The sequence below is a fragment of the Equus caballus genome, chromosome 9 (genome assembly GCF_041296265.1).
Source record: "Equus caballus isolate H_3958 breed thoroughbred chromosome 9, TB-T2T, whole genome shotgun sequence".
NCBI classification, from domain to species: domain Eukaryota; kingdom Metazoa; phylum Chordata; class Mammalia; order Perissodactyla; family Equidae; genus Equus; species Equus caballus.
The window spans coordinates 66,467,055-66,492,500 of NC_091692.1; the positions used below are offsets into that span (position 1 = coordinate 66,467,055).

The following is a 25,446-nucleotide window of genomic DNA, read 5'->3' on the forward strand; positions in this document are numbered from 1 at the left end:
AAATGAATAAGTGAAAAAGTCAATTGCTTATGGAAACTTTTTATTGCAGTATCACATATACCCAGAAAAGCTGCAAAAATCATAGGTCATTAGATTTTTACAAAGTATTTACATCCTGGGACCCAGACCCCAGATCAGGAAAAAAGTTGATACTAGAATGCCAGGAACTCTTTCATGTCTCTGTCAGCGTAATGACTCCCCAACAGTTTAACTCCCCACACTTTTGATACCATAGACAGTTTTGCTTCTATTTGAACTTCATATGGATGGAATCATAGAGTATGTGCTCTTTTGTATCTGGCTTCTTTTGTCCAGCATTATTTTTATGAAAACCATCTATGTTGTTGCAAGTATTTGTAGTGCATTCATTTCCCTTGCTGTATAAATTTCCATTTGATAAATATTACACAATTCATTTACCCATTTCTGCTATTGGTAGACATTTGGGTGGTTGTTGATATTTGTGTGATACAAATAGTGCTTCTATGAACATTTTTGACTGTGTCTTTGGATGATCATGTCTATATTTGTGTAGGATATATCCTAGGAATAGGATCAGTGAGCCAACGATCCATGCCTTTGGCTAAGCAGATATTGCCAGATGTTCATCCAAAGTGGTTGTACCAGTTTCCCCTCCCACCAGCAGTGCTGGAAAACTCCAGTTTCTCCTCATTACCACACTTAATATCATGTCTTTTACACTTTAGCCATTCTGACAGGTGTGTTATGAGTACAATGTGGTCTTAATTTGCACTTGTCATGATTAAACACTGTTGAGCACTTTTTTAATGTATTTGTTGACAATTTGGATAAAGCAAGTCAGTTTTCATGAATATTAAGTAGGTAAAATAGGTGATATGTGGATATAGCAGAAAGCATATAGGTGATAATGAAATTACTAAAATTTAGTAAAGACTGCTTTCACTAATGAATCTTTTACTGATTGGTACATTCTATTCCTTTAACAAAGCTTCTGCTCCAATTAATTCAATTTAATAGAAGCTTATTGAGAGTTAATTATGAATAACCCCCTCTGTGGAATAATGTGAGACTACCAAAGTCCTTGTCATAGGCAGCTTCTCAGAGAAGGCCCTATTTAAGCTAATTCTAGAAACATGAGCAGGATCTGACACTGGGGCAGAAAATGGAATCTAATGTATGGGAAAAGCCTAAATAAAGCCTGGATGTGTGAAGATATATGAATCTTTCAGGAAATTGCAAATGCAGGTGTGTTTACCATAACAGATAAAGAAAACTGCCAACTTGTTTTCTACAAGGAATTAAGACTTTAAAAATGACTCTAACCTTAGCCTCTGGAAGTTCCAAGGGCCAAGAGTAAGCTGGGCTTAGGGTTCAGTTACATCACAAATATCAAGTTGTGTAGCTTGAAGTATTTGAATTTAACTCATGTCATTTAGCAATGATTTTCACACCAAAAAAAACCATTCTCATGCATGAGTGGGGAAAATGCTTTATGGATAGCTTTTTGCTTTCCATGCTAGACCTGATGTCGTCGCTCTAAAATATGGATGTGAGCAATACATTCACTGTCATTGAGAGTATCTGGAGAAATAATGTGAGCTCTTTAATTTTCACAGCTAAGATGCTGTTATAGATTAAACAAAAAAGCACTGGCAGCCTCTAGTTACCCAAATAATCGTTTCATTATCTTTTCCTGGGTTGCAATTATTTATTTCTAACTAGTGTTTTACTATAGCATTAAAAATACTCCTTTCAGAACCAAAAGCAATAGCCAAATGTATTATCTTTGTCTGACACCACATTTTAGTCTGCTATTAGAAAAATTAAAAGTTTTTTGTCGCCTTACATTTTAATCTATTTTAATAAAACCTTTCAAAACAATCAGGCAGAAGTTTTTTTTTTCAACTAGTTTCAAAAATATTTGAAGAATTCAAAATGCTGTAGGGAAGGTCTGTAATTTCTGAATAAACCTTGTTCTATTTCAGGCCAAATATAACTCAGTTGTTGAAAAAAAATTATGATGTAGATAAATGTGGAACAAGTGTATCTCTCAAGTTGGTAATCACAGCGTGTGGTACTGTTTCCCTGTAGGTTGAAGAAAAAGTCCCAGTCGGTGGATATTACTGCTCCAGGGTTCAACCCTTTGGCTGGTGCAGGAAAGCAAATCCCACAAGCCAGTAAGACCCCTGCACCCAAGACGCCCATCACTGAAGAAGAGCAGAACAATGCAACTAATAAGCATCCTTCCCGGAGGAGTGACCTGAAGAGGTTCTACACCATTGGTGAGCACCAGACATTTTATGCAAATGATAGATGAAATCCATCTAAACCGCACTGCGAATGTGTGGGTCTGTGGTTAAATGCCCTCTTGTTTATAAAACTTGCATATTTTTCTGATGGTTTATATGGACATTTCTTACATGGCCTGAATACGGAGATGGAAAAACGCTGCAAACATTTAGCAAAGTGAAATAAGAGAGCACGCTTGAGGATTTTCTATAGCCTAGCCTAAGAGGAGTAAATTATAGATATATGTGGTTTTTCATTTTTAAGCTTATGTGCTACTATTTTCATTTTCACCATTCTCCAGCCAGCACCGTTTTTTGTTTCTGTTCTCTGCATTTTCCCTCTGGGCTCTCAAGTCTCTGACCCTGTTCTGTCAGGTTGTTAAGACAGTGGTTGGTGTCAGCTTGTAACTCACAAAGCCACGAAGTAAATGGGAAGATTTTACCTTCTGAGGGAGACCAAATTACAGTTGTGTTTTGGCCTTGCATGTGACGTTCTTCACTGTGGAGAGTCTGGAGAGATGGAGAGATCTGACATCCAGAACCCATGGATGAGAGAGTAGAGGCTATGGAAAGGGTCTTGCAGCCATTATCTCCCTTTTTCTCAGGTAGAATAATATCCAGTAACTTTGAATTTTAACAATTAATTGGAGTGTTGTAGGTAATCAATCTAAGTGAGTTGAATTGCCAACTTTTATGTGCCAATGTTTATCCATCATGTCTTTGACCTTGCTTTTTAACTAACACTAACAATTTTCAGCATCTTAGGTCTATTTCAGACAAAAGTTGCTCACCATATCCTATATGGTAGAGGATGTTGTGTCGGAGAGATAAATCTATCCAGGAAGAGGATGGGTGCTTTGGTCTTGCATATTATTTCATTTTGGAGAGATTTGGTCTTCTCCTAAAGCCTTGATAGTAGAGACTGTGGTTTAATGGGTTTACCAAAGTTACATTAAGGGGGTCGTGTTTCCTTTGGTATCCACCGTCCACTCCACCCCAATATGGGATGTTTACAATTTTTTTCTCAGATATTTTAGCATCCTTATCGTCTCTTGTTTTTGTTTTTTTGGTGAGGAAGATTAGCCCTGAGCTAACGTTCGTGCTAATCTTCCTTTACTTTTTGTATGTGGGATGCCTCCACAGCATGGCTGATGAGTGGAGAAGGTCCACGCTCAGGATCCAAACCTGTGAACCTGGGCTGCCGAAGCAGAGCACATGGAACTCTAACCACTGAGCCACGGGGCCAGCCCCAGTGTCCCTATCTAGAAACGATAATCAGGTTAGATTAGATTTCTGGTTCTGATTCCCACACCAATTTTCTGTATGACCTTATCAAGTCCTTTTCCTCTGTCTTTGGGTTAAATGACTTCCTTCAAGCTTAAAGAGGTGCCGTCCTGTAGGTCTAGCAGTAATACTTCAGGATTTGGCTACTAAACCGCTTTTTCCCTTTCTGCCATTTTATATCCTCTTCCTATATCTACTCCCAGGTTTTCTCTTTCCAGATTAAGATGTTCAAGTCTTATTTTTCAACAGGCAACAAGCATGGTGTCTTTAAGGATGTCAATAGTGAACTAAGGAGAATTGATGCGAAACAGTGTAGACAGGTGCATATTTCCGTTTTTAAAACTTAGGATAGCAGAGTTCTAAAAATCAATCAACTAGAAAAAGCCCGTAAAGTTTACATAACTGCCTCTCCATTTTCCAAAGGCCTCTCCTCCCACACTTCAACGTGTCCACCACCTACTGTTGCTTTTCTGATTTATTAAGTGGCGAGAAGACTCAGTATTTTGCCTTCAGAAAGTAAAGTTTATTGTACAAACTCAATATTCTGTAAAGATAAAATGAGGGAGAAACACTGACCATCTTCTCCATAGTAAATAAAAAGCTTAGCCTAGGAAACTGAAGGCTAAATGGTGAGTTTGGATTGCAGAAAGATGAACTATGAGTTATTTTAAATGGCTCTACCACTAGTGAATTTTTAATTATCGTATTGAAACAATTTGACCCATAATCAATGTCATTGGCATGTCTATTATGTTAAAATATACATCTGAATTTCAACTTAGTGTGTTTATGTAACCCTTCCAATAATTTGGACCTGGAAACATTATTTTAAGGCTGAAATATTAGCAACCATGTAGTTGCCTGTATCAAAAAATCAATTCACAAAACAAGTCTACTTCAGTATCCGTTAATAAAAGTATTACTAACAAGCAACAACAATTGAAATTACCATCATTGGTAATTACATGTACCAGGTATAAATTAAGCTCCTTTCTTCTATCTTGATTCATCCTTACAACAACTCTGAGAGATAGGTGTTATACTCTCTATTTTTATAGGCGAAGGCTAGAACCTTAGAGAAATTAAAGAAGGAGCCGTGATCCAGAGATACGAGACCCTGTGAATGAAATTAACCTTCTCTTGTGACATTTTAGAGTCAGCCTTCTGTGTCATTCGGAAGGATACCATCCCTCACTGCACAGAGGTGAACCAGAGGAGTTTCTATGGGTAATGCGGTGGAGTAAGATTTTTACTGAAGTTCCAATATAATCTCACTTAAGGAAACCATGCCAACTAAGCCGTCCACCAGCCAATATGTCCTTTCGTTGAAAAATAACTCTGTGACTCAATTTATGGTTTGCACAACTGGAAAAACCTGGGAGCCCTCTTGTGGCCAAGTAGAGTACTACATTTAAATTTAGCAATGCAGTGAAACACCATATTTAAGTGAAACATTATATTTAAATTCAAGCAAAGGTTCTGGGGATTAAAGAATTTTCAAGTAAAAATAAGAAACTAGAAAATTTTGGAGTTATTTAAATGTCTCTTAGTGGCTGAGTGGCTGGGGTAGCTTCTTTAGATATTTCTTTTGATCTCAAAGTTGTTATCCTTCATGAACCTACGTATAGGATCTACTTCCTGTTGAGAGAACTCTAGGAAAGAGAAATTATAGCCTCCTTGTATAGACAATAGATTTGGGTCTTTAGTTATTCCTAACATCAGGAACATATTAAACCTAATATAGCAACAACAAAAAAAAGCAATGAGCATAAACTCGTTACTTTTTTATAAGAGAATAACCCATCTTACCTGAGTATAGTAAAATTTCATTGATTTGGAATAAGTAGAGGAAAAGCTATTTTCTATTGATGTGAAAGATATGAATCTTCAGATAAATTACAAGGAAAGTAATCACTCTCAGGACCATGGCCAAGGAAAGAGTTTTTTTCTACCCTGCTTCTGTCACTAACTGTATAATCTTGCAGTTATTTACCATCATTTGACCTTAATTTTCTTGTCTATATAGTGGAAGATTTAGACAAAATCTGTCTTTCTATTTTTCCATCTATTAGATGACCATATGAAGTACTATATAAGTTTTGATTACTATGAAACAGATTACCACAAACTTAGCTATTTAAAACACCCGTTTATCAGCTCACAGTTATGTAGGTCAGAAGTCTGAAAGCAGGGCTGGGTTCTCTGCTCAGGCTCTCACAAGGCTAAAATCAAGGTGCTAGCTAGGCTGAGTTCTCATCTGGAGGATCAACTAGGGAAAGATATGCTTCCAAGCTCATTCCTGTTGGCAGAATTTAGTTCCTTGCAGTTGTAGGACTGAGGTCCCTAGTTCCTTGCTGGCTGCCAGCTGGGGGCCACTCTCAGCTTTTAGAGGCCACTCTCTTTCCTTGCCATGTGGCCCCCTCCTTCTCTGAGCCAGTAACTGTGCATCAAATCCTTCTCATCTGAAGCTCTGACTTCCTCTCCTGGGGCTGGCCAGGAAAGCTCTCTGCTTTTAAAGGATTCATATAGTTAGGTCAGGGTCACCCAGATGATCTTCCTGTCTTAAAGTCAACGTCACCTAATCATGGGAGTGATGTCCATCATATTCATAGTCTTGGGGATTATCCAAGTGTGTACATCTGAGGACCATCTTAGAATTCTGCCTAACGCATTTTACACCACTCAGCCAGTATGTACACACTCAACTACCAACACAACTCAAGCAAAATTTCCTGAAAACATTTCCCTTACTATCTATTCTGATCATTTTTATTCTATCCTATTTCATTTTTGTTTTTTAAAGATTGGCCCTGAGCTACCATCTGTTGCTAATCTTTTATTTCTTCTTCTCCTTCAACTCCCCAAAGCCCCCCAGTACGTAGTTGTATATTCTAGTTGTAGGTCCTTCTAGTTCTGCTATGTGGGATGCCACCTCAGCATGGCTTGATGAGCGGTGCTAGGTCCATGCCCAGGATCCAAACGGGTGAAATCTTGGGCCGGTTATGCAGAGCACATGAACTTAACCACTCGGCCAGGGGGCTGGCCCCCTATTTCATTTTAAAATTCAATCGCAACTCACTAAATTGATTGCATAGTCCATTGATGAGTTGTGACCTGCAGTTTGAAAAATCATTGGACTAGATATTTGAAGTCCTACAGATGCTTAAAATTCTATTGTTATTTTTGAATAAAAGTGTTAATTAGAACTAGGATAATACAACACTAAGTTAGTGGATAAACTCTAATAGTAAATAAATGCAAATAGAATAGAATTTTTCACTACTCCAATTTCTGTTTGTGTTCAATAAAACTACTTGACTTTGACAGTGTATGTAAGAAAACTGTATCCTTCAAAATCATAGTTCCTACCTCAAAACAGAAGATGCAACCAAATACTAGTAGACTGAGATATTTGTAATATTTCGTTTATTTGCTACCTTTGATTCAGAGTACTACCTGTAAAGATGTCTGAAAGAATTGTGACGTAGCATAGAGGCAGTGAAGAAGACTGTGCACACAGGACCCAAAGATGGCCCATTGCTCTCTAAGGTGGACCTGTACAATTCCGTATAATATTTCTTCCTTGATTCAGATTCTAGAACTGAAGTTTTTACATCTCTTTTGTAACTATTAGTCAAAGGTACTGATGTCTTTCCGTTCTGAGGATTTTCCCTCAACAATGAGGAGGAGGGGCAGCTCTTGAATGGGGATCTTCCTACAGAGTCATTCCGTGAAACACCAAATGCTGATTAGTCCCTGATCAGTCCTTGCTGGGAGAAAGCCTCCTAGGAGATGATGCTAGAAGAGAAAGAAAAGTAAAACAGAGCCCTGCTTGCAAGGTGGTCCTCCTGTGGGTGGGGGAAGGGAGCGCCTGGTTAAAACAGCACATCAGTGAGCAGAATACAAGACGGATGCCCTAAATGCTGTGGGGCTGGGGCAATGAGTGCCAGCGGCAGAGGGCAGGGGAGGCTCACTTAAAGGGCTGCAGAATCCAAAAGATGGAGAAATCACATCAGATTGAGACACACACAGGCTCTTTCCTGGTTCCATAGATCCAGTCACCCTTCACCACCCGCCTCCCACCTTGCCTATGAGCTTTCTTGGCATCTGGCACTTCCCTATCCCCCTTACCTGCCTGTGTTGGCGAGTCTGTCTCCATACCAGGTCTCACTTCATGTGGTGGGGAATGATGCCATTCATTTCCTTCATCTCAGCCGTTAGTTTGAGGCACATAAAGTGCTAAATAAACGTTGGGGATGAGAGAGGGGAGGAGGAAAGAGGTGCTGGTGGAGGTCATGGTGATGAACCCCCCCATTCTCAGTGTGCAAGAGGAGAGGAGGCAATCTGCTAAGAGTTCAGTTTCAGGGGGAAAGAGTTCTGGAGACTTCGGGGCTGCGGAGAACAGTGGAGAAGAGAATACAACCGTTGCATCTGTGAAAAGGAAAAAACGGTTAGAAATATCAAAGCCTTCTTTTGTTACTTATGCTATTTAAATGCTCTCTACAAGTTCATAGAGAAGGCAGAACAGGGTGGAACTTGGCCTTCCCAGACTCCTGGCTCAGCAGGGCTGCCAAACAGGTCCATGAAGGGGGCTCCTGGTCAGGGATCTGATAAATACCTCTGGAACTTTTCTTCAGTTGAGATTTCTCCCCCTTAGGTCCTCACTTTGTCATGTGTGTCATGTGAACTGAGAGCCTTATAATCTCCTGTTTGCCCTCATGGGTCAGTCTCTACCTTCTTTCCTTCTATCTATGTTAACCTCACTGTACCATCTTCTCTCTGTAAGACACCATTGATGATAAATCAGTCAATGTTCTTTACACAGTAATTTCCAGTTATATTCAGATGAATGAATTCTAGGTTTATTGGGGGGATATGTATAACTCAAACTTTTCCACATGTGAAAATATGTTTATTCACTTATGAATCTATTTCTTTGTGAATTCAATAAATCTTTACTGAATGCCTACTATATGATGGGCTTGTTCACAGTGCTGCTAAAACAAGAGTAAATAAGACCAGGTCCAGGCTTTCAGGTAAGAGTATTTTAGGGGGAAGACAGGTCATAAAGAAGCAATTGGATATTTAACACATTGTCAAATAATGATACATCTTTAAAGAAAAATAAAACAGGTTAAGGGAGAAAGGTGATAGAAAAGTTACTCTGTAAAATGTGTTTGAATCTTATACAATTTTTATAAACATTCTAACAGATGAATTCTAGCAGTTCTAACTGAGAAATCAATTAGGCTGGTTTCAATTACAGGACATTCAATGTATTAATAATAGATTTTTTCAGAGTTGTTTTTTGCTTTCCTTGGCATAGAATTAGTTTAAGAAAAGACTAATGGAATTTCTATTTGCAGCATGAAGAAGAAAATGACTGAGGGGAAATTTAATGATCCTCAAGCTTCCCAGCATTGTTTTAAAGAGGAGGTGACCAAATGTTCTTCATTTCTACAAAGAAAAGAATAAGGCATGTGTATTAAGCTATAGCAGAGAAGATTGAAATTAAATATTAGGAAGAATGTAGCAAACTTTGGTATACTTTACTAGGAAGTTTGTTTTTTGTTTGTTTCTTGAAATACAGCTGTTATCTCTTCAGAGTGCTTTAGTGTCAACTTGCCTAGAGGGAAAAGTGATAAGATCAACTCTCAAGATCCTAAATGATTTTGACCAATGGCAGGAAGGCTCCTTTTTTTTTTTTTTGCTCACATAGGGAGTGGATCATAGGGTGAGGCTGAGTTCTGGAATCTGTGTCTAAGTTGGAATCCATTCCCCCTGCTAGTTTTGTGACCATACACAAGGTACTTAGAATCTCAAAGCTCAGTGTCTTTACTTATAAAAGGAAATAAAACAGATCCTTACTGAAAGGGCTGTTGTGAGGAATAAATGAATTAATCTGTGTAAAGTGCTTATAATACTGCCCAGAACTTGGAAGTTCTCAATAAATACTGGTTATTTTAGAGCTTGTTGTTGTTGTGCATTAAAGATGAAACATAAATGAGGTATCCTGATGCCTGCCCTTTTGGAACTTATGTGAAGCAATCTCCTGTCTTGATCCTTGTGGATCTGATCGCTTTCCACTGCTTAAAACACTACAGTGGTTCCTCATTCCCAAGATAGGGTCTTAATCTATAGACCTTTCATACTCTGCCCCTACTCACTCTCTGTCTTAATCTCAGACCCCAGCCCTACACTGTAGCCAGGCCCTGCGTCTTGTGGTTTCTCAAAAGTGTCCTTCTGTATAATGTATCACGTGTTTTATGTAAGTGTTTCCTTCTTCGTAGATTAGTGTTAGGATTCAACCCAAACTCCCTCATTCTGGGCCACACCTTCCCCAGATCTGATCCACATGAATAGATTTCAAAGCATTTCAGCATCCACATTGTCAGTTTTATAGGTGACTAACAAATGCTCTGGAATTCAATAAATACTTAGAACATTTCTAAAGGGTAAGTGGAAGATATATTATGGCCGCCAGCCATGAGCATTCTTTGGAATTAAGTCTCTGAAAGTGGAATGACTTATTCATGATTACACTGTAGATAGTGGCAAAGCCAAGGAAAGAATCTAAGTAGACTAATGACTAATGGTAAAGAGCTCATCCTTTGCATGTTTAGAGGTCAAGTTCTCTTCTCAAAAACAAAAACAAAGGGGGCTGGCCTGGTGGTAGTTGAGTTTGTGCCCTCCACGTGGGCGACCTGGGGTTTGTGGGTCCAGATACCAGGCACAGATGTACACACACTGCTCATCAAGCCACACTGTGGCAGCATCCCATATACAAAGTAGAGGAAGACGGGCACCAGTGTTAGCTCAGGGCTAATCTTCTTCAGCAGAAAGAGGAAGATTGGCAACAGATGTTAGCTCAGGGCCAGTCTTCCCTACAAAAAAAAAACAAAAACAAACTGAAATTAGATCATTGGTAGAGATGTCAGTGAGTGGTTTCTCAAGTGGCTTCCCAATGGTATAGTCCATACCATTGATGGTGAAACAGATTAATTAAAGAAGAATACTAGTTTTTCATGCAGTTACATTTATTCAATTAAGGTGATGTCCTTTCCTTCTTTTCATTCTTCCTCCTTAGTTCTTCCCTCCTCTTTTCTCTCATCCTCCTTCTTTCCTTCCTCCCTTCTTTCTTTCCTTCTTTTCTTACCTCCTTCCTTGTGTTAAAATGAACTTTCTTTTGTGAAATGATGACATAGTATATGTATTGGTTTGGTACACTTTTTAAATAAGATTTGTTCTTTCTAAATCTTCTTGCTTGTCAAAATTAAGTTGGGAAATGTCCCCCAAGTACTCTTTTGAAATTTTACTAGTCTGTGACATTGTAACATCCGAAATCCAGTGATCTTGTCTTTTCCCTGCCTTCAGGATAGAATGCCTTCAACATTCCAAGTTGAAATGAAGCACAGTTAAAAATAAATTTGTATCTTACTAACTCCAGGCTGCTTACATATTGAAAAGAGAGCCTACAGAATTGGGGGTTCCCTGCGAATTCTTCTGAGTAGTTGGCAAAGTTAAAACAGTAATAACTAGTTTGGAAACTCTAAAAAGAGAAAAGCAAGACACACATTTAACGCTTTTTAATTGCAGTACACCGGGCATTTTAAAATATTATCATATAACTCGTATATGTCTCATTTTGGAGCCAGACTTTCTAATTATGAGAATAAAAAAAGAACAACTCTAATGTGAAAATACTGTAACAGGACAGAAAAGAAAAAGGAAAAGACTAATCTTGCTGGAGGCAGCACATTCTGCAGCATGAAACTAGGTCACCACTGAACCACAACCTTCTCTCCAAGCTAGAAGATTCTTCATGTAAAAGCAAGAAGTCTCTGTGATTTAATCAGCAGAACCATCTTGGCATACAGGTCACTGTCTATAAGCACGTAGACTAAAATGGGTAACTGCTCTGAGGGTTCAAATTAAATTATGTTCCTGAGTAAAACGACTCTGTTTTGAAGTTTGTTCTGACAGTTTGGTGACTCCTTATATTTTCTGGGTCATAAGAATGTTTATGCAAAATTTTTCCATTGCTGAGCTTCCTTGTTATACATGGAATCTGGGTTTTTCTAAATGGACCTGGGCTTTTCACAAATTCTGAAGACCATCTCCTGTGTAGGAACACCATTTCTTTTCTTTATTATGCATGTTGTATAAGATGGGCAATTTTTATGAAGACAGTGGATTTGAAGATATTGAGAATCCAAGTTTAATTTTTTTGTTCATTTGTGGAATAAGCAGACCTTGGGGTTTGATATATGAGTTTGTGTGTGTGAGTGTAGGTGTTGGAGAGGTATTTGTTTGAATTTTTATTTTGTATCATTTTTTTATTTATTTCTCTTAAAACCCACTTTACAACATGAGGCCCAGGAAAACTCACAGGCAGAAACTCCTTTTCAAGTCTAGAATAATTCTGAAAGCTTTATTTCTTTCTAGAGAAATTAGATATTTTTTGCTGAACATTTACATAATCTTAATTAAACTTTACTTAGTGGCAGTAGGTACACTCAGAAGAAAAAAAATGTTTGTTTGGGATCCCTATAGTTTGGTAGTGCTTACAATATGCTCCATAAGCTTGCCAACTCTAATTTTACAGGGTTAACACCATGTTTTGTACATTTGCCGTAGTCTTTTTTGCTCTAATTCTGTGATTGTTCTCTGTCAGAAGTAATCAACCCAGGATCAAGAAACACAGCTTAATCATGGCTGTCATAATGGATTAAGAAATGTCAGTAACCCCAAGGTTTCCCTGGGCAGCTTGAGTGGATGTAGTGTGTGAGTTTCAGCATAATAGTCTTATAACTTATTAAAAACAAATTATAACTGTCAATTTATATAATGATTTCTGAACAGCCTAATTAAACCTATACTGGTTACAATTATGGAGTAATTAAAATGGACATTATTTCATGGTTGAGAAATCATGATCCTGTTTGAGATTTGCTAAATCCCTCTGAAAATAAGTTCTTCAGCACTGTCAGTGATCAAAACTCGCCCTTTCCGCCCACCAACATTTGTAGGAATGTTCTATTTCACTGAAGCATGGCTGGGGGAAGAAAACGACAGATTATTAAGAAAGACCTACTTTATTTTAAACGTTTAATGATAGAATTAACAGCAATGTGAACAGTGAAATATGCCCAAATTTCCCCAGTATTTCCATTTTTTTAAAGAGAATGAATTTAAAGATTTTCTAGGATCTTACACACGTTCAGAAATTAAAATATTGGTATCTCCTGACTTTTTAAAATTAGCTTTCTTCCCACTTCATAGCTAAGGTATTTCTTCACACACAAAAAACTTGCAAGATTTATGCTCCTCAGTGAAATGTTGACCATGTTTAAAATTCTAATCTAAAGAATATTACTTAGAAGAATGTAAAAATTGTTAAAAGCTTCATACAATTGGGGGCGGGGGCTTCTATTTCTGCAGAGGTTTTGAAACCACTTTGACTACAGTTAATTACTTTCAATAACACAACTGGAGATTATAAATGTTTCAGTGACCATTCGTAATCGATTCACTATAAATCATATGCACATCTACATGTAATCAAGCTTTTAGTGAGCTATTTTAAAACTTCACTAATTCAAACTTTGTGATCCTCTGGACAGCCTATGAGATAAAAAACCTTTGTATTGGTACAATCTATGAATAAAAAGCTTTGAGGGTTTGTAATGGAAACATGATTTCAGGATACAGAAAATACCGTTTCAGCAAATTAGCTTAACAGTTTTTTAGTAGGTAAAAAGACCTACTAAGAGAAATGAGTGAGCTAGTGTTAAAGTAATGTTATCTATTAGTTAACCTATTTCATGTTACCATGTATGTTTGAAAATAATAAAGTTAAATACCTTCAAAATATTATATGAGTAAGTCTTTAGTAATTTAGATAGATGTTTTCTTGGGGGAAAGCCCATATTGTCTGCATAATCATGGCCAAGAAACTTGAGCATCCCATTTCCTCCCTTCCGTTTGTTTGGTACTTTGTTTGGTAAGCCTCTTTCATAAACTGGAATCTTAAGTCTTCTAGTGCATTCTGTCTTAATGGAAAGAACTGATATGCACTGGATTTTAAAGAACCCTGTTATTAATATTAGAAACATTATGCATTAAATATATGGAGGAAAGCCAATCATCTGAGAAATCAGTAAGACTTTAAACAGCGCCTACCTGCTGCATTACATTATTCTCTATTTGCTAGGATTTGCACTCAAGGATCCTTAGACCTTATTTTGTTGCTTCAATTTTAATACATCCATAAGAAAGACGCTGATTTCCTCTTGTAGTTCTCTGAGCCATAGGAGGCAAAAATTTATCATCAATAGTATATTGGAGAAAAGTATCACAGGTGTCCACAGGGAGCTGAACTTTGTGACTATGTTAATTGGATTTCTCATAGACTGATTCAAAAGAATTTCCTTTCCAATTAGGTAATTTCAGTGTCTTTGAGGTCTTTTTCAAGTGAGTCAAGATTTAGCAAAAGCAGAAGAATAATATTTACTGTAAGAATCACACTATGTAGTATGTTCTTTGAGGCTATAGAGTTTCACTTCCTGCTTTAAGTAATTCTCTCAAATTACAGATCTTTTGTGATATGAGAAACATTTTTGTAAATAAACATAGAGTGAGCAGGAGATAGCCCAAATGATGCACTTAAATAAGAAAAAGAAGAATTCTATAAATAATACTTCCCTCTCTCCTTGCTCTCATATTTATTTTTCATCTCTACCCTTATGTAAGCTTATCTGAACTTCAATTCAATGGGCAGTTTTAAGAATTCATATACATTCATTTAGAAAATGGTTGTCTGACCATCATTGACAATTGCTAATAGTTGGAGTGGAGACTTGAGAAAGATGAGAAGCCAGATAGTGGGAGTCTTGTATGCAATATTAGGGAATTTGGACTTAATCTTGACACATTAGTAACTGTTGAAGGGTTTTACCTACAGGTTGCCTTGATACAGTTGCTTTATAGAGCCATATTTTGAGCATCATACAGAGAATAGGTTGGGTATATGTATGTCTAGAGAAAGCACAATCTTTTAGCATAAGGGCTAAAAAGATAGGATGTTGTACTGTTTAAGAGCTTTGGCTGTGGAATTACATAGGTATGGATTTGGATCCAAGCTCGGCCATTCTCAGTAACTCTGTGACCTTGGACAAGTCATTTAACCTCTCTGAATTTCTGATTTTCATTTGGGAAGTGAGAATATTGCCCTGTACCATTTTGGTTTGTAATAAGGTTTATATGAGATAATGAGTACAAATAAGAGTAAGCACACAGTAAGTGTTAAATAAAAAGCAAAGTATCAAAATAATATTAATGGAGAGTGACAAGAGCCTAAACTAAGGCAAAGGCAATATGACAAGAAAGAATTACCCAGATATAGGACATAAATCTGAAGGGATTGGTGACCAACTGGAAAAGGAGAGAAAGACTTTCTAGTTGGTGCTATAATTTCAGGTTTTATATACTTGAAACAATGATAGCTAATATTTTTCTATTAAGAAGATATATCTTGTTTTGTAAACAAAATGAGTATTTCTATGGGCTGGAAAAGGGATAAAAGCATATAGCAATAAATGAGTATTGAAGTCATGGACCTTTTGAGCTCTGGTCCAAAAATAGTAAGGGGCAGCCAAGAGCTCAACTCTAGCAAGATGACTGGGATTAAAAGGACACCGTGAGCTGTCATAGCCAAGAAAAGCCCCAGAGGACATGACAGCTAAATGTAATGTCGTATCCTGGATGGGATTCTGGAACAGAAAAAGAACATTAGGTAAAATGTAAGGAAATCTGATAAAATATGTACTTTAGTTAATAGTAATATATCAATATTGATGTGTTAATTGTAACAAATGTATCATATTGTTATAATATGTTAATAATAGGAGAAGCTGGCTGTGGGGTATATGAGAGTTCTTTGTACTATCTTAGCAATTTTTCCATATCTAAAAACTGTCCTCAAATAGAAAAGTTGTTAAAAACATAAAAGAAAGGGATACCATGCATGATGAGAGAATAGAGCCCCACTCACTTCTTTCAACTTAAACCTGAGCAGGGATTCCCAACTAATAAAGGAGGCTGGAAAAAGCTGTGATTACTGCCCAAGCAGGGTTGTGGCTCATAGTAAGCTTCAGAGGCCAAAAAAAAAAAAAAAACAGAGAAAGCCTTGCAGGCTGGACCTAGGAGAAGCCACTCATCCATTTCCTATCTGAATCTATTTTCTCCCCACTCGCAGCATGGGATGTGAGCCACCAATATAAGACCTTGTTCTGGAGTGGAGGTCCCAGGGGGCAAGTAGAACCCTGAGTGAAATGGCTAGATGGAAAGAGAGGATGGTAGAGAGAAAGAAAAATGTGAAACCTAAAAGCTCCCTCTCAAGAGGAGCCTGAAACTAAAATTTAAGTACATGAGGAAAGCTAAAACTGAGAAAGTCAACAATTGAGTAAGGAATTCATTCTTGATAAAATGAAAAATGTTTTTTTTAACTCTTTAAACGACTTTTTGTTTTGTTTGAGGATTCTAGGATACCTATTGAGTTTCTGATTTGAACATTTGGGTGAATGGAGTTATCATTTACAAAGATGAAAAGTACTCCAGAGGTAGTTTTTGAAATGGGATGTTGAGTTCCACTGTGGGTCAGTTGAGCTTAAGGTACCTATGGTAACAGGCAGTTGGATCTGCAGTTCTTGTACTCAGGAGATAGGTTTAAAATGAAGATCTCAATCCAATTTGGCACGTAGGTATGGAGAAGTTTCTTAAAAAGAGTAAGTAAAGTGAGAAGAAGGGTTCTACTAAAAATTTATGGGGTGGAGTGAGACCAGTAGACTGCAGAGGAAACTAGGAAAGAATGATCAGTGACATAAGAGGCAATCTTTGTTGTTTCCTCCAGCTCTATAATCCAATAAATTTGTCCATTGTTGTCCTCTAGTTGTTTAGGAAAGAAATGAATCTATTCACCCATATGACCAAAAGTGCAAAGATTATCTTGATGGGGCCTTGACATCCTAGGGTTAGAGAAGAAAGGTGTTCATGAAACCTATGTTGGAGGTGAAGTGGAGAGGAATATTCTTTGTCAAGAGAGAGGGGGCAGCAGCTTCTCTTTGGTGCCTTTCTGTGATCATCACCTATGATTTAAGTATGTTAGAATAATAAAATCTGTCAAGAAAAATGGGTTGAAGTGGGATTGCTGTCTAAGTATCACAGCAGAAAACTTTTGCTGTTAAAGACAAATGATTTTTATATGATTTAGAGTAAAGTCAAGGCGTCTGAAAACATCTTTTTCCAGCATTGAGTCAGTATTCATGAGTCTCTCCTCAGTGTAAATCACACTTATGATTCATTCTGTTTAAAACCCTATTTATTGCAGTCATACCATATCACATGGTCTGAGGTCTGAGAACTTTGTCCTACATCATTTTGGGACTTGTAGAAAACTTAAGGGTCAGCAGGAGACAACAAATAACTCAGGGTCCAATGGCAGTTCCATGATACACCACCTGAACAGAGGAAAGGCTTGGTCTTATTTTTCTTCAGCAGGACTCAGAGGGGAAAGCTTTAAAGACTTAACACTATTCTAAAGAATCGATTCCTAAATTTTAACATGCATAGGAGAATCTTATAAATATACAGATGCCGACTCAATAGGCCTGAGTGGGGGCCCACAGTTTTGCATTTGCAACAGGATTTCAGGTAATGCTGATGCCTCTGGTCCATGAATAACAAGGCTAGTCTAAAGAGCCTGAAGGCTTTCTTCACTTGGCAACACACATCAAATATTTTTCATTATTCGGACCCAAGGTATCATCCTGAATCAAAAGATTATCCTTAAGAATTGTGTTCCTCTTTTGCAACAAACTATTTAACTCCCAACCAATACCTATGATACAAGAAACTTTCAGAGTAAGAATAAAAATGTAGATATGATCTCATAGACACATACGTATAGCTTTCATACTATAAAATACACATTACCATAAAGTAGTAATAGATAAAATTGTTTTGTTAAGGTTGGAGCATTTGAGACATGTCAGCAGTTTCTGAATTTGATTTGTCAAGAATGTTGGCTGTGACATATAGTGTAGTTTAGCGCAGAACAGTAGAATTACATAGGTTCTGACACAAAAGAGACATGTTAGAATTCCACCACCTATGACTCCTGACCTGTCAGCAGTTTATACAAATCCTGAAATTCTGGCTGATTGGATTTCCTGTGGAAAGTGATGGAAGAACTAAGTTCCTTGTCCTGGTTGAAACGGCAGAAATAGGGAGTATATACATGGACATATGGGACAGAGACCTTCAGCTGACATCAGAGTCAGACACCTCATCATTAATAGTGGGAAGAGGGGAAGTGAAAATCAGATAACTTTGAAACTATTCCTACATTTACTCCTAACCCAACACGTGGTTCTGGATGTGTGTCACTCATCTTCCCAATATTCTAACTCCCACATCTGATAAATTAGGGAATTTGATATCCTCATGATCATGAAGACTCCTTTGAGCCTCTAATTCTTGGATTTTAGTATTTTTAACTGAGGTGCATTTTATTACTGTTCTTTTCAAGTGAAATTATTTTGAGCATTGATTTTTGGCACAAGACCTCTCTAAGTACAGTTCGAAATAGCATTTGTTTCTAAAAACATGTTTAATTTCTTGTACCCTCTTCTTTCTGCCACTTTTAGTTTTCTTTCACTAAATGAATATTTAGGTATTCTTTCATTAATTCTTTCATTTTGTTGTTCCAAAACTAGACTAGGATCTTTTCCCAAAGTATACAAGTTTCAGGTTGGACCTGCTTATTTCTTGTTTGTAATTCCAACCATTCATCATGACTGGTGTTCTTTTCAGTCTCCGAAACTACTTTATTTAGTACAATTGTATTGCTCCATTAAATGAGCAAGATTTGTAATAATTAAATCCCTTTATAGAAAGGAATATTTTCTCAGTGGCTATGTCCTTTGTTTTGGTTTCATGACTCCAGATAGTTCTGACAAACTCAACAATTATGAATAGCATAAAAATAGGTGTTTTGAGTGTACTAAAGCAGATTTAAGTTGAGCATGCAAAAATGCATGTGGAGCTCAGTTCTTCAAAGTGGGAAAGAGGAAGGAGAAAAGAACCAACAGTGACAAGCACATGTGCATGCTGGATAACATGCGTTATCATTTCATTTAATCATCCAAAAAACCTTGTATTAGTAAGCTTTTTAGTCCTCATATTGTGTGAGAGGTTCAGAGATATCCCATGGCTTGCCCAAGGTCAACCAGCTTGTAAGGAGTAGAGCAAGAATTTAAATCCACATTTGACTCTAAAAGCTATCTTCTTTCCATTAAATTTCACTTTCTCCAATCTTTGTATCATATTCTTTTGTGGCAACTTATTTATCAAATGAGATAATGGCTGTATAAGCTCTGTATAAACTGTAAAGTGCAATACAACTGTGACTTATTGTTGTTATAATTGGTAAAACTGGATAAGTCACTTAAGGTTCCTAAGGAACAATAATAAATAATTGATATTCACAATTATACACTTAGTCTTGCTGATGTAATTTTACTTCTCATTTGTGTATTTGAAGTAGCAGTTTATAATTAATGCACTGTTCCCAATGAAGCACTAAACATGCCCTTTTCATATTTTCTCAATGAAAGCAGAATGCTGGCAATGTTTGAAAACTCATTGTATGATTTGGCTTGGTACTTGTTACAGAGAGAGAATGTGTGTGTGCAGATCCTTTAATAAAAACTAAACAGGACATCTATAATTTGCTTGTTTTAAGCTCCAGTAAATTATGAATTGATAAAATTACAACAAGTTTTTACAGGAAACAAAACTAAGTTCACTAAGCATATTGCTAAAAAAAGTGGTAAATTAATTTAAAATGTCATGCAGTGGGATCAGGTATGAGTTCTTTAAGAATGGCTCATGTCAAACAAACCTTTTTTTTTCAAATAGAAGACTTAAGGATTAGAAAAATATCATAGAGAAAATATATTGATTTCAGCAGAACCATCTGACAAGTTTCTTATGATGGTTAGTTAAAAACAGAGGGAAATAGGGGCTGGCCCTGTGGCCAAGTGGTTAAGTTCATGCACTCTGCTTCCGTGGCCCAGAGTTCCACCAGTTCGAATCCTGGTCGTGGACATGGCACCACTTATCAAGCCATGCTGAGGCAGCATCCCACATGCCACAACTAGAAGGACCCACAGCTAAAAATACACAACTATGTACGGGGGTGGCTTAGGGGAGAAAAAGGAAAAGAAAAAAACAGAGGGAAGTAAGTATGAGATGATTCTGCAGATACTCCTAGTTTTGAGGATGACTAATAATAAAGGGTCAGCTTGGAGAGTAGTTCCTAGTACTGGGCCACAAGGCATGAATTTAGGACTGTATCTCATTTAAATTTCGCCAATGTCTTTGACCCAAACAGATAAGATATAAATTGACACAATGCTGAATGAGATCAAAATGTGACAGGATAAGTTCACTTTAAATGGTTTTCTCAAATTGAAAAATTAGCATTTATTGATTTTGGGCTTCATTTGTTCTTTTTCTAATTCCTTTAGGTGTAATGTTAGAGTGTTTGTTTGAGATTTTTCTTGTTTCTTGAAGTACGCATGTATTACTGTAAACTTCTTTCTTAGTACCACTTTTGCTGTATCCTATAGATTTTGATGCATTGTATTTTCATTTTCATCTGTCTCCAGATATTTTTTAATTTCTCCTCTGATGTCTTTATTGATCCAGTAGTTGTTCAGTAACATCTTGTTTAATCTCCCCATGTTTGTGTCTTTTCTGGTTTTCTTCTTGTAGCTGATTTCTAGTTTTATACCATTGTGGTCAGAAAAGATTATTGATATTACTTCAGTCTTCTTAAATTTATTGAGACTTTTTTTGTGGCCTAATATGTGATCTATTCTGGAGAACGCTTCATGTGTGTTCAAAAAGAATGTGTATTCTGCTGGTTTTGGATGGAATGTTTTATATGTATCTATTAAGTCCATCTGGTCTAATGTGTCATTTAAGGTGAATGTTTTCTTATTGATCTTCTGTCTGGATGATCTATCCATCAATGTGAGTAGAGTATTAAAGTCCCCTGCTATTATTGTGTTACGTCAATTTCTCCTTTTATGTTTGTTAATATTCACTTTATATATTTAGGTGCTCCTATGTTGGGTGCATCCATATTTACAAGGGTTATATCCTCTTGTTGGATTTGTTCCCTTTATCATTATGTAATGCCCTTCTTTGTCTCTTGTTACAGTTTTTGATTTAAAGTTTATTTTGTCTGATATAAGTATTGCTACTCCAGCTTTCTTTTCGTTTCCATTTGCATGGAGTATCTTTTTCCATCCGTTCACTTTCAGTTTGTGAGTGTCTTTAGATCTGAAGTGTGTCTCTTATATGAAGCATACATATGGGTCTTGTTTTTTTACCCATTCAGCCACCCTATGTCTTTTGATTGGAACCTTTAGTCCATTTACATTTAAAGTAATTATTGGTAAGTATGTACTTATTGCCATTTTGTTACTTTTTTCCTGGATGTTTTCGTAGTTCTTCTCTGTTGCTTTCTTCTTCTCTTACTCTCGTCCTTTGTGATTTGATACTTTCTTTAGTAATATATTTAGGTTTTTCTCTTTATTTTTTGTGTATTAATTATAGGTTTTTGTTTTGTGGTTACCATGAGGTTCATATATAATAACCTCTGTATATAGCAATCTATATTATGTTGATAGTCTCTTAAGTTTGACCTCATACTAAAAGCCCTACATTTTGACTCTCCTCCCCCACATTTTATGTTTTTGACATCGTATTGTACCTCTTTTCATTTTCTGTAATTTTTACCCTTTTATTGTAGATATAGATGATTTTAGTACTTTTGTCTTTTGACCTTCATATTAGTTTGATAAGTAGTTGATTCACTGCCTATACCATACATTTGCCTTTAACAGTTCTATTTTTTCTTTGATAATTTTCTTATTTCTATTTGTGACCTTTTATTTTCCTCTTAAAGAAGTCCCTTTAACATTTCTTGTAAGGCTAGTTTAGTAGTGATGAATTCTTTTAGTTTTTCTTGTCTGGAAAACTCTCTCTGCTTCCATTCTGAGTGATAACCTTGCCAGGTAGAGTATTCTTGGTTGTAAGTTTTTTCCTGTCAGCACTTTGAATATACTATGCGATTTCCTTCTAGCCTGTAGAAGTTTCAACAGAACTGTAAGGTTTCTGCTGAAAAGTAAGCTGATAGTCTTATGGGGATTCCCTTGTATGTAACTTGATACTTTTCTCTTGCAGCTTTTAGGATTTTCTTTTTCTCTTTAATTCTTGACATTTTAATTATATTGTCTTGGTGGGCCTCTTTGGGATCATCTTTTTTGGTGCTCTCTGTGATTCCTGTATCTGGTTGTCTGTTTCCTTCCCCAGGTTAGGGAAGTTTTCAGCTATTATTTCTTCAGATAGGTGGTCTGCCCCTTTGTCTCTCTCTTCTCCTTTTGGAACACCTATAATGCAAATGTTAGTATGCTTTATGTTGTCCCAGAGGTCCCTTAGACTATCCTCATTAATTTTAATTCTTTTTTATAATTCCCATTAGTGAATTTTTCATTTCCATTATTGTATTCTTCAGTTAGGATTGGTTCTTTTTTATGTTTTCTAATTCTTTGTTGAAGTTCTCACTGTGTTCATCTATTCTCCTCCCCAGTTCAGTAAGCATCCTTATGACCACTAGTTTTTACTCTTTATCAGGTAGACTGTTTATCTCTGTTTCATTTAGTTCTTTTTACTGAGGATTTGTCTTGTTTTTGATTTGGAACATATTCCTTTATCTCATCATTTTGTCTACTTCTGTGTCTTATTTCTATGTATTAGGTAGATCAGCCACATCTCCCTTTCTTGAAAATGTTGCCTTATATAGGAGATATCTTATGGGGCCCATCAGTGTGCTCCCCTCTTGTCACCCATGCCAAATGCTCCAGGGGTGTCCCCTGTGTAGACTTCAAGTCCCCTTCTATTGGGGCAGGGCTGCTATTTCTGCAGATGCACAGGTAGGCTTGGCTGGCCCCCTGTGTGGCTGAGTTTATGGCCCAGCAGCATGGGTGTTTCTTGCTTGCTCTTGGGTGTGCACTCTTGCCTCACCTAGCATGAGCTGGCTGTGTGGTCTGGGGGGATGCAATTGCCTCAGTTGTGCTGGTGGGCAGGGCAGGCCTCCAGAAGAGCAGCACACAACTCTTTCAGGTACATTGGTGTGTGGGGCAGGTCCCTGGGGCAGCTGCCTGAGCTGCCTGGCTGCACTGGATTGCCTCGGGTGCTCTAGTGGGTGGAGCAAGCCCCTGTACCAACAGGCTAGAGAGAGGATTCCAAATGGCACTGCCAGTGTCTGTGTCAGCACAGCTGAACTAGGTCACAAAAATGGCTGCCAGCAGTGTCTTAGTCCCTGAAGGAGGCCCAAGCCACCTCCTGCTCCAGGATATGCTGTGAGGTAGAATGTAAGTCTCTTTTACCAGTGGACTATGCTCTTTTCTGTCTGCTGTTTTTGTGCTGGTTTCTGGATGAGTGAGTCCATGTGTGGGCCCTTTAAGAGCAGGTTTTCCTTTCACTGAAGTTCTGTAGTTTTCCTAAGTATATTTCCCATTGGTTTTCAAAGCCAGGTGTTTTGGGGGTCTCATCTCTCTTGTGCTGTATCTAAGGGCTGAGGTGCCTAATGTGGAGCTTAAACCCCTTGCTCCTCCAGGAAAACCTTTGTACTTTTGAGATCGCTGCTGACCATGATGCACTGAAGCTAAAGTGTGGTTTTTCTTCAGTAGGACTGTCTCTCTGCCTCTTCCATCTCTGTCTCTGTTGTCTCTTGTTGTGGAGATTCTTTTCACCCAGTTTCCAGATCTTTCTCAGAGGAAATTTTTCCAAAAGTAGTTGTAAGATCCTCCTATACCACCATCTTCCAAAAAACACCGAAAAATTAACATTTATATAATTAATTCAAACTTTAGATAATTGACTCAAACTAAAAAATTAACATGTAGTAAGTTTAAAAGATTTCCTCTTTCTTTTGGTACTTCTTCATTTCTGCCCTCAATTAGGAGAGTCTCTTAGGAAGAGGTGGTATACAAGAGGTTAAAAGCCTTGGCTGTGAAGCCAAATATAACCTGGTTTAAATTACTATGTAATATTGGGCAGCCTGCTTAATTTCTCTGAACCTCAATTTCTATATCTGTAAAAAGAAGATGTTGTCTGCATCACTATGCTGTTTCAAGAATTAACTGTAGATAATGTATTTTTTTAATTAGGATATCTTTTGAAGTGTGACAAATATTGAACAAATACTCATTAATAATAGTTTACAAGAGTATTATAGTTCATGTTTTAAAAACACTTAGAAGTGTGTAATACACATAGTAAATGATAGATGGATGAAAGTGAATAATTATTATGTTAACAAATTGGTATAACGGTGCTCCTGGGTTGCGACACAAATTATTTATTCCCACTCCTTGTGCCTGTGCCATCAAGCATAAACTCATACTATATGTTCTCCTTAGTTTTCTTCAGGAAATACAAGTTCATTTCAGCATTATTCTTTACATTAGTCCTGTTTTATTTTGAGTATATCTGATGAGTTATGTATTTTTTATTTCCATTTAACAAATGAGCAACCTTAAGACTCACACAGGTTGTTTGCCTGAGATCCCAGTTAGTAACCCATAGATCAAGGATTTGAGTCTGTCTTCTGTACAAAAGCAGAGGCTTATTTGCATTATATCATAGCCTTCAATGAATAAAATCATTCTCTCTCCAAACAGAACAAAATTATTTCATCATTTTAGTAGGTAGATGGGTGATCTTCCCAAGCCCCTTAGAGATATTCTTTAGATTTAGGGAGACCATTTACCAACTTGGTTATACTTGGAGATTATTATAAATATTACCTGACCTGAAATCCTAAAATGAAATAAATTCACAAGAATACAAACAAATAGTAAGTGGCCTAAAACAAGTGTTTATTATACTGGTGGTGTACCCGATTGGGGAAAATATACCCTCTCTCCTGCCCCGCAAGATGGTTTTTGTGAACTTTCATAAAGCAACTCTAGGAAATATTGGAAGCAAAGCTCCCTAAACATGAAATTCTTGTTAAGAACTTAAAAGGTTCATAAGAAAGACTTATTTTTCTTCTCAATCTGCCAAATTTTATTGAAAAAATGATACATATTCATATATTCACATATCATAAAATTATCTTGTCTTAGTAAATTTCCAGTATGAGTTAGGCTTTTTTTCTTTTTTAATTTCCATTCCCTTCAATAAAACTGTGGTAGCATTACTGCATATAAATAGACTCAGTTTAAATAAATGTTTCAAATATAGCATGCTTTTAGCAATAACCAGAAAGTAATATTACTGCAAGAAACTAAATTTCACATTGCCTTGAGGTCTAGGGTCATGAGAAAAAAACCTTAATGAAACTATGTGTAACTTCATTCTGGTATCTCAGAAGATTCTTACTTTTTTTAGCAAACCTTTACCAGTCTCTGGTTTGTTTCCTTTTTAATAAATGGGTAGTTTGTGTCCCCCGTCCCCCAAAAAGAGGTGAGAGTATAGTAAATTCCTTTTTACCTGTAACTGATTTCACATGTGGCTGGAAGTCTGTTAGTTTTTGACTTAAAACTCACAAGTCTGAGGTCCCATTTCTATGACTTTTTTATGATGAGTGGGTTGCACCTACAGAAATGACCATAAAGAACAGGCTTTCTACATGTTAGTGCTTCTTGGAGACATCCTCTGTGGCTGCTCCAAATATAAAATGTAGACATTGGGGGATTCTACAGAGCAGACATGAGGAAAAGGAGGATGAAGCTACCTGATGCTCATGCTACTC

The 25,446-nt window shown here is 37.0% G+C and overlaps 1 protein-coding gene and 1 long non-coding RNA gene across 8 annotated transcripts in view; one reads left to right on the forward strand and one right to left on the reverse strand.

Annotated features, from left to right (window-relative positions):
- OXR1 (oxidation resistance 1) overlaps positions 1–25,446 on the forward strand; it is a 451,197-nt gene that overhangs the window by 229,566 nt on the left and 196,185 nt on the right. For all 5 annotated transcript variants that reach the window (XM_070221675.1, XM_070221678.1, XM_070221676.1 and 2 more), the window contains one exon: positions 2,074–2,264. In XM_070221675.1, the coding sequence (XP_070077776.1) occupies positions 2,074–2,264 (191 nt within the window). The remainder of the gene's footprint in view (positions 1–2,073; positions 2,265–25,446) is intronic.
- LOC138915421 (uncharacterized) overlaps positions 6,964–25,446 on the reverse strand; it is a 73,397-nt gene continuing 54,914 nt past the window's right edge. For all 3 annotated transcript variants that reach the window (XR_011421343.1, XR_011421344.1, XR_011421345.1), the window contains 2 exons: positions 7,686–7,985; positions 6,964–7,352 (listed from right to left, as the gene is read on the reverse strand). This is a non-coding gene — a long non-coding RNA (uncharacterized lncRNA). The remainder of the gene's footprint in view (positions 7,353–7,685; positions 7,986–25,446) is intronic.